This window comes from Anopheles moucheti, chromosome X, assembly GCF_943734755.1.
Source record: "Anopheles moucheti chromosome X, idAnoMoucSN_F20_07, whole genome shotgun sequence".
In the NCBI taxonomy this organism is placed as follows: domain Eukaryota; kingdom Metazoa; phylum Arthropoda; class Insecta; order Diptera; family Culicidae; genus Anopheles; species Anopheles moucheti.
In genome coordinates, this window is record NC_069142.1 from 107276 (window position 1) to 117653 (window position 10378).

The 10378-nt window shown below is 39.9% G+C and overlaps 1 protein-coding gene across 1 annotated transcript; it reads left to right on the plus strand.

Annotated features, from left to right (window-relative positions):
- The first annotated feature begins 1781 nt into the window (after window positions 1–1781).
- On the plus strand, window positions 1782–8988 carry LOC128307243 (kinesin-like protein KIF19). Its single transcript, XM_053045000.1, has 8 exons — window positions 1782–1958; window positions 2370–2525; window positions 2705–3046; window positions 6852–7857; window positions 7932–8080; window positions 8147–8360; window positions 8422–8587; window positions 8786–8988. Exons 1-8 carry the CDS (start codon window positions 1782–1784, stop codon window positions 8976–8978), a joined length of 2403 nt encoding a protein of 800 aa, XP_052900960.1. The 3' UTR covers window positions 8979–8988.
- Window positions 8989–10378: the final 1390 nt, after the last annotated feature.

A 10378-nucleotide genomic window follows, 5' to 3' on the forward strand; every position in this document is an offset into this window, starting at 1 on the left:
ATTCTCGATATTCATACACTTTGTTTCAAACGACTATATTATACGAGTTACATTAGCTGTGAGCGTTTTCTGAGTGAATATCAGTCTTAGTTTTTTATGGTGCGGTGCATGTATTACTTTGTCAGTAAGGTGTACAACATAGCAAGCGTTCGCCGAAAATTCGGCATACTGCAAGGGTAAACCAGTGGAAAAGAGTGCTTTTATGGAGCTTTACCATCGACCAGTTTACTGATTTTACACGGCGACGTATTGAATTACAGATTTGGAAGACGAAAATTGTATTGCTTTAGTAGTAGTGTGAAGAATACAACAACGCACAAGTTATTTAAATCAAATTTTACTCAAATTAGTGGTGTGTGCTGATTGCTCAGATTTGTTTAAGAAATCACTTAGCGTGTGATATGATAATCGGCAGTTTTTAGAGACTTTTTACTGATCGTCGTTATTTGTGAGCGAATGTTGAATGCTGATTGTCTTAAAGTACGTATTTACTCGTCGCTAATTCAAGGCAGGGCAACTCTAAGTGATGTATTGTAAAGAGCTTCAATGTTCTTATCTACTCCTACTTCTTATCACAAAATCAATTTCTTACTGGAGCTATAGCAATAAGTTAATGACAACAATCAAACAAATTCTATTTCATTTAGTTAATTTAGTTAATTCCTCCTCTGTTTTGATTTTAGCTTTATACCTGCGGTCTTTTAGTCAAAGTTATTTCAATAATTTGTTTATATGTGGTTTGGTATTTCCTACAGTTTAATATTCAGTTAAGTGCATAGTACCAAACGAGATTTAAACTTAAATCGAAATTATTCTACAGTTCTACATAATATGCATTTTCTTTTGAGTTCAGAGTAAAAAAGTAGTGAAAGAGTAGTGAAATGTATTACTTTTACAAAGCTAGCTGTAACTATGCCGTGGTGGGAAAGTAATAAACTAATCTATTCCAACTTGCTGTGAAATATTCTCAATGTACAATAGGTTTAATGGATCGTAGTAGCAGCAGCAGCAGCAGCATAGCCACTTACATGAATTGGTTAAATCTTTTCAATTGCTACCAATGAATGCTCTAACGCACCACTCATTATTACATCCTACATTACTATCTCGTGGCTCTTGTTCTTCACCCTACACCCTACATAGAACCGTTGCATAATTTATCAAATCACCGTGACCGGACTGTGCAGGAAAATCATCCAGTACCTGATCACACATTTACATTAATTGTAGCTATTTGTCGCACAGCAGATATGTGCGTCCCACCGTGAGACTACTGGGAGGAACAAACAACCTATCATATGTTTTCCAGTTCAAAAACGCCTCAAAAGTCTATTATGTTGCTATGGATGCGGTATATTATTTACAACCACAACGGAAACCACTAGAGATATACATCAGCTAAAGCGTTTATTAAACGCCATTATAGTCCCAGATAGTAAAGCATTATAATTCCCCTACTTGAGTGCAAAGATCTGACCTCATTTGGGGGTGTCGGTTTATTAACTTTAGATGTGAATGAACTAGCTGGTCATTGGGTATAACTGGAGACTACGAGGAAAATTTTTGAGGTGAACTATTGACATTTAAATTTTATTCTCTTGCCCAATTCAGCACATGCGTTGTTCGATGATTGCTGTTAACAACGTGTGAATTCAGAGAATGTTTTACATTCCACACAATGTAGAAGACGTAGTTTCCAGCAATAGTTTATCAAACCTTTGCTTCTTTGCTCAGTACATTAAAAGTACCGTTTAGTCGGGATTTTTTTTTCATTAAAGATAATGTCTAGAAGCCAAAATAATGGAATCGGGTTACTAACCGGGAATAACCCACGTCCAACCAATGCAACCCTATCGTCCCGAGGATTGTCATCTTCGTCGAATAGCAACATTGGTGGCAGTAGGCTCACAACATCCGTACCACCGTCGGTCAACGTACTTACCGAAGAGCGGTTGATGGTAAGTAACATATCGTAAAACAAAAAAAGAACCGGGTCAAAGAGGGTTCATTTTTCGTCCCGGGCGCTACTGGCGCTACTGGCGCTAGTTAGAATTTGCATAATGCCATTAGGTACGATATGTACAACGCTGTTCCCGGTCAAATATCTGACCCTAGGCCAATAGGTCAGTTCGTTGTCTAGCATATGGTAACAATGTCCCATTTATTCCTTTCTATGTTGGTTTCTATGTTGGTGCCGATACTACATAACGCCGTATCTCCAACATTTACTGTTCTCCATTGCTAATCACCAACATAGCTTTTCATTACGTGTAGTCTAAGGTTGATTTTATTGTTTTTCTTACTCTTTTTATTCTACTCATTCCTATTTTTAATTCTGGTGTTTTTCACTTTTTTTACTGTTTTTCTAGGTCACCGTCAGGATACGTCCCCTCAGTGACTTGAGTGAGACGAACTGTATTCAGGCACAACCAAACCGTTCCGTTTCATTACTGTTCGACGATGGCACGCGCAACAAACCGAAAAAGTACAACTACGATTGCGTCTTTGGGGAAGCTTCCACCCAGGTGAGTAATAGAACTTAAGATTACTTATTAAATAAATGAAACATTATCATACCCCTCAACAATCCGGCAAAAACGGAAAATAAACCATAAATCTTATAAAACATTATCTTAAAACTTAAACATACTCTCAACAATCATCCTATCACCTTCCTTGGTTCTGTACTACACTTTCTTTACAGGATGAAGTATATTCAGTCGCAGTGGCACCATTGGTCCAAGACGTTCTAAATGGATATAATGCGGCAGTTTTCGCGTACGGTGCGACTGGTTCTGGAAAAACACATACCATGCTCGGTCCCCATGTTCGACCGGTTCGTGTCAATCCCGGAACAAATTCCTCCCACGCCACTACATCACAGCTTAGTGAATCACCTACGAGTCCGTTGGAAGCACTTAACATTCCCGACCAGTATGGTATTGTGACTTCTATGGTACAATCGAGCAGCGGTCTTATGATACGAGCGGTTGCAGACATCTTCGACTATATCGATCAGCAAGCATCTGAAGAAAACAAATTTAGGGTGAGTTTTAATAGTTAAACGTTCTTCTGAAATGCAGAACGTGAATATCTGAAAACACAAGATTCTTGCTAACTACCATCAACTATGTACATGTATCGGAATATTTTTCCTATATCTCCATTACCCATAATAACCCAATGTGTTATAATTCGCGTACTATAACAAATCTATGCTGACATATATGAACTGTTTGTCGATCATTTTTAAGTATGTCTGAGGTCCTTATTTTACGATCTAAATATTTTTTTACGTGCTCTAACATATTCAATAGAAAATTCCATCATTCTATCCCACTGCGATATGAGCTTTGAGACGGTAGAAATTAAAAACTAAACTTTCTTTTACTTCCATGCATGTCTTTGGGCGCTTCTATTCTGAACAATTGTCAAAAATCGCATTGTACAGCTTGCAAAAAATGAACGAAGTATTCTCTGTTCTTTGAAAACCCTTGCTGATGAACCTCTGCTGATTGCATCAACCATCCTTGATATATAAACTTGTTTTCTGCTTTGTGTTTGCCTTATTCCTTCCGCTTCTGATTGCTAAATAATGTTGAATATTCTTCATTTTCTAAGGGTACACTTACTTACCAACGTAAGTTCCCATTGCCGTCTGTCTTGTCTTTATTAACACTACAATCATGGAGATCCTAGAGTTTCTGCTTTTCCTTGACATTTATTTACCAGTTCTGCTTTATATTCCAATATATTAAATCGCAATATGCTCCACATACTATTGCCATAGTGGAATGGTTAAACTCTACTTGTTAAGCCTTATTTATTGCTGTTGTCGTTTTCATCCTTCTGTTGATATTTTTCCTTGAAAAAATGCTGCATATCTGGGTTCAGTTGATTTTCTTGCAATTTATAGAACCTGTCAATCAAAAACTACACGAATATATTTGGCTGGAGTGGGGCGGCCCGGTGGCATGATGGTAGCGGAGCCGGTCTTCACACGAACGGCCCGGACCAAAATCCCATCCGGACCAATCCCCCGTAGCAAGGACTGACTATCCGGCTACGTGGTAAAATAAGTCGATACGGCCAGGCCGTTCTAACGAAACAAAAAAAAAAAAATATATTTGGCTGGAGTCCCTTAATCCTATTTAGTTTTAATTACAGCTTGAACAGCTTACATTGAACGTTTTTGTTGAATGACGGTAGTGTCGTACTGAAGGATTTGCTCGGAAAGATGGTAATCATCGAAAGTAAAAGCATTGTGGTGCACATTAAATATCGAGCTTAACCTGACAGTCCTTTTTTTCATGCCCGTATGATTAGTATCTGTTAGTTTTGTTTTTTATTCTTTGCCTTGATGATTTTTTGACCGTTTCATTGAGTCATAAGTTTTTAGGTAAAAGTTTGATCTAGTGAGCAGAAAAAGACTGACTGAATAAATTAGTTAACGGTGTGGTACTTAAGGAAGTAGTGAGGCATGATTTTGCACTAGCCATTAATCGATTAATAATCAAACGATCGAGGTAAACCGGTGATGTAATCAATTAAACCAGCGATAGTAAAAGAAAAAGTAATGAGAATATGGAACCAACATTGTCGAATAGCAATGGAACGAATTGAACCATATTTGTATTCACCCGAGGCCACAACAATAAAGGACTTTCAAAACGGGTTGAAACGTAAAAGTTGTGGATACAAATGAACCTTTATTTATCTATGAAGTTTTACCCACCCTCACCCTTGTACCTCTGTGGAGAAGCATGTCAACACGCCAACAATACATTCTTTCGTAAGGTATATGGGATAGCTTGACCTTCAACTTTTTTCTCTCTATTCAGCTATGTGCACGTGTCTTCTCGATTCTTAACATACTGGAAGTCAAGTCTTTAGCAGTCCTAAGAGCATTATATAGTCAACCTCTTTAAATGAGTTTTTCGCATAACAACTTAATTTGTATGCAATACACATGCCTTTTTCATTAAACAATTTCTCGCAGGTTCGTGGAATTCTTCTTTTTAATACTCATTGCTGAAGTCGAAACATTCCAGGCACATTTGCTATCAATGTCACCAGAGAGACAATTAGTAATGCAATTATGACGTTGATCCCGCGGGAATTGAAATCATGAATATCAATGAACTTCTAACGGAATACTCCCGAAGAATTTGTAGAGTCATTGATGTCGAGAAAATAGTTTCTGCAGCATAAAGTAGAACAAACCTGAAATTTCAATTTCCAGAAATATTCTATAGGTGTTGAAGGCATGGGATGTTGTTTCTTCATACGATACTTTGATGCCTCACATTGATTCTATGGTCAGCAGGACTAATATGTATTGTTTTAATCAATTGTTCTGTTGGTCTGTGAGTATGCTCTGTTTTCTGGGTACCTACTGCTTCATATTGACCTATTAGTAGGTGCAGAGATCGTTCTTTACTTGTCCCCAGACATCGTTCTATCTCTCGCAGTGCTCTGTGTTCCGCTTCCATCTAAAATCGTCTCCTGAGCTCTCACCCCCATCCCGATGTAATACACCTTTCGTTGCACTAATGTTTACGTTCATTTTAAATTAGGAGAAATGAACTTTTTGGTTTATTTGGAGAACGATTGGTTACATAATTTGAATTTTGGAATATGAACAATCAGATTGTTGCGCTCTAGGCATTGATATATAGCAGATATGCAACACCCATTTATTAGTCTCCTGTAGCCTATGCTGTCACTGTTAGTATACTTTAAATATGTTAAGTATACTATAAATATTATTATTGTATTACATTCCTAAATAAAGCAAACTTAATTTATCGTACTTTGAGTAGTCACTGCTTCGGTGTGAAACGTCCCAGTTCACTTTTTAATAGAAATTGTACAAACTAGAACTTTTTCAATGACGCGGCGGTGGTTCCACACGACAGGACCTAGACAAAATTCCACCTGAAACGTTCCTTTAGATCCGTGTTAGATGTTCAGGTGTTCTTATTGACAATAAACTTAGATTTATGGATCACATCGACAACGGTGTAAAATAAATCGCTTGAAAAGAGTCGGTTATGTGTAAGCTGAGGAGGGATTTTAATCGCTGCGGTAAGATGCAACTCTCATCACTATTGGATTGCTCATTAGACCCCACATGAATTTTTGTACAACAATTTACTTCCCGGCGACTGAAACACGAGCAACTGAACTGAACAAACTGGCCAATGAACTCGTTCCTCGGCTAATGAATTAAAAAATGTTACATTGGATGTCCCTATGACAATAGAGTAACGTAGCAAATAATGATTTTTATAGACAAGTCAGTGAACCCTATACCGTGGTACCTATATCAGTGAATACCTTCTTATCTTACATAGAGGGGAGTTAGAGGAAGGAATATGCATAACTACCCTATACAGTTTGCCGCAAGTTAATGTTGCTAATGTGAGATCTGCAGCTGAGTTCAGAAAATTGTGCGCAGGTTTTGTAAGATCTTATAGTTTTTAAATTTTTATCAATCGTTTACTTTAGGATGGTGATGAGTTTTAGTTTTGAATGTTTTAGTTTATTTATTGTTATTATTTTTTTGTAACAAATATATCGTGGCTCATTGCAATAAAATATGCACGTGTGATGGGCTTTGTACGGGCCTTGACATTCAGGTGTAGAAAGTTAGGAAGATACCTGTTGTTAGGTGGAAAGCTTATCGTCGTATCTTATTGGAAACCAATTTCATTTGGTCTGAAATATTTTAATGTCGACAGATAATTTGTCCTGAAATCAAGAGCTTCAAGAAAAGAGAATATCAGAATAGCTCACGTTATTTAAGTTAAAATTAAAGTCTGATTATAGTTCTACGATCTTAATTTCAGATTTCATTATCATATTTGGAAATTTATAATGAACTGATTCGCGATTTGCTGAATCCAGGAGGACCGCTGGAATTACGTGAAGATAATCGAGGTAACCAGTCAGTAACCGGTCTTTCCGAGGTGTCAACTGCAAGTCGGGCGGAGGTTATTCAACTGCTCCTGAAGGGAAATAAAGCACGCACTGTGGAACCGACGGCAGCAAACCAGACGTCCTCTCGCAGTCATGCTTTGCTGAGCATTACGGTGCAAAATCTAACATCGTCAGGGACAAAGCAGGGCCGTCTCTTTATGACCGATTTGGCAGGTTCGGAACGAGCGCGAAAAACGAAAAATCGTGGTAAACGGATGCAAGAAGGCGCACACATCAACCGCAGCCTGCTAGCGCTCGGTAACTGCATAAATGCACTGGCCGGCGGGGCCCGGTACGTTAATTTTCGTGACTCCAAACTGACCCGCCTGTTGAAAGAGGCGTTAAGCGGTCGCTGCAAAACGGTTATGATTGCGCACGTTTCGCCAGAAACGCGTCACCGTGATGAAACGAAGAACACTCTAGTGTACGCGGATCGTGCAAACCACATTACCACACGCTTACAGGAACCAACAATACTAGAGGTCGAGGAAGCGGTAGCAGCACGGGAAGCATTTCCGGTGACACACTATCAAAACTTAGTAGCGGAGCTACGCGATGAGGTTGGCAGACTTAAAATGAAAATGATGACCGAGCGACCACGAAGTGGGGCCGCACTGCAACGCCAGCAGCAACAGAAGCAGGAAAAGCTGCAGTCGCCAACTGAAGAGCAGATAAAGAAGGCCGAACTTAAATTTTTACGTGAGCAGATTGTGCAAACGTTCAAGCAGCAGATGAAATTGCGGCGTCGCTTGCTAGAGGCAGACAGCCATCTCTTGGGATTGGAACTGGATGCCGAGCGGCAACATATGGTGATTTCCCACTGGCAGAGTCGACAGGGCAAGCTATACGATCGGCTGGACGAGGAGAATGAAGAAGGTATGACATTACGTTTCGATCGTGTATAGCGCACTATTATAAAACATGTAAATGTTTCATACCTCTCCTAACAGCTTCAGATTCGGAGGGATGTTCAGCATTGCGTTCCGCCTGGGGCGAACTTGCCTCGATTGAAAAGGAAGTCAAACGATATCGCGAGATCAGGACTACTACCGAACACGAACTCGAAGAATGTCGGAAGAAAGGAGTTACATTGGAAGATGTATGAAAAACTCATGTTTTCCTACTAGTGTTATGTGATAACGCTTGTTACTTTCTACGTTTGCAGGAACTTCCGGAGCGCATTAGCAGTGACGAAGAACGTGAGTTACTATCATTATTGTGCAGGGTGCATGAACTAGAAGCCGACAAAGTATCCCTACAGGCAGAACGAATGGCACGTCAGGCTGAGTTACGACGGCGAGACTTGCAACTTCTGAGGGCGGAACGACAACGGCGTTTGTGCGAGGACATCATCAGCACCCAACGGCGCATCATAGAAGGTCAAGCACAATCATTTCAGTATTACCGCCGAACATCATCACTGATTTTCCCTAATTACAGAGGGCAAAGTTGAGATGCCGGATGATTTGCGTGAGCTGTACGCTCTTTACCAGCAAGAAATTCATGCGAATACGTACAACAGCGGTATCAATACGGCAGCTGGAGGTTTTCCACGAGACGCATTGTATGATGCTAAGCTGCTACCCATCTTTGGACAGGACCGAAGGTACATTACGTTCGCAGGAAAGACCTAATTTTTAAACCGTAATTTTTAGTCAGTTACATAAAAAATCTGCAATTTCTATACGTATGTGACAATTTTGTCGCTGTACACATTTCATAAAATTTTTTTATTTCATTTTTATTTTGTTTCTTTTACTTTCGAAAAGATTGTCAAATGATGTTTAATTTTTTTATTCTTCAGCATTTATTCCGCCAGTTCTAGCTCTGGTTCTGAATGGTCAGGTACCTCTCCGCTCCCACCAGTAGATTCTGAAGGTAATGTAGTCAATCCGGATCGCGTAATGGGACCACCAGTTGGACCAAGGCTACCATCCATCACCCGACTCAGAACCCACTACAGAAGTGCACAAAGCAGCGGGTCAAGTGACGAGTAAGGGCGATTTTTTTTTATCTTTATGTAAAAATGATTGACAGGAAGGAGGCAATCTAGAAATTGCAAATCTATAGAGTGGAGTTATAGCTATATCGATGTATCCGATATAGATCTGCACAAAATCGTGTTGTACATCATGATTAGTTGTGGTAGATGGACTGTCATACCAATCAGATTCGCACTTATTCATACTCCAAAACGAACATTTTTACTATTCTACTGCTTAGTATTACAAATGGTTAATATGAAAATGACCGTGATTGAGTTAAAAATTACAAAAAAAAACTTCAGCACCGTCCCCACTTAATCTTTTTTAGCTTATTTATAGATTTATCCATTTTTGTCATTAGCTTTAAAAATTTGCTGTTCAAATAAGCTTACCAAAAGTCGTTAGAAAAAGGAATGATTAAATAAAACGACCAACAAATTAGTTATTTGTAAGTTATGCAGGAAATTGATCGATAACAGTAAACAGCGAACTGCTCGATAGCAGAAATCAGGTAACTGCTCGACGCAGCACTGAATCGAATCACCCGACGCATGGGTGTAAACCGAGCGCATAAGGGAATTGTCCTTATGTGCCAAGAAACAACTATGATTTATAAAAGCTCTCTTACAATCTAAACGCTAAACGAGTAAGACGATTTCCTGCAATTCATCCGAACAGCAAGTAAATTCTGTGCAAGTGCGAACCCCTAAACTGGTGACCCCGAAGTGATAAAAAAATCCATTTTCGTGAAGCGACCTTACGTTACCGTATAATTGTATCCACGATAACGATGAATACCGACGAAACTTCTACCGACGTACTAAAAGCGCCGAAAACTATCTTCAAGAAGGAGAACGTGGAAAGGCACGTCATCTTTATAGATGATTTTCGAATCAGCTTTCCCGATTTCGACGTAAATGATGTCGACTCTTGGTTCCTTTGCCTGGAAGCAGCATTTTATGCGAACGACTTAAAATCGGACAAACAGAAGTTTAACACCGTCATTGTGGCCCTTCGGCAACCGAGCCAATATATGCACACAGCCATCGCTAAGTGCAACCGATGCGAAACCACCGATCGTTACCAACGATGAAGGCCGCCGTGCTGGAATATATTCAACCTGTGGAAAATCAGCGGCTTACCAACCTAAGCCTTAGGCCGTCTCCACATGGGCCGCGTTTTCCGCGGTACCGCGGAAAACGCGTTTAACCTGTATGCCACCTCGCCGCGGTCGGCTGCCAAATCTCCGCGGCAGGCTGTCAATCTCCGCGGCAGACTGTCAAACAGGCGCGGAAACGCGGCTTTGTTCAAGATGGACAAAGCCGCGTTTCCGCGCCTGTTTGACATTCTGTCGCGGCTGCAACAACGGCTTAGCGATAAATGCTAAAAAATGCCAAATAGGTCAACAATCC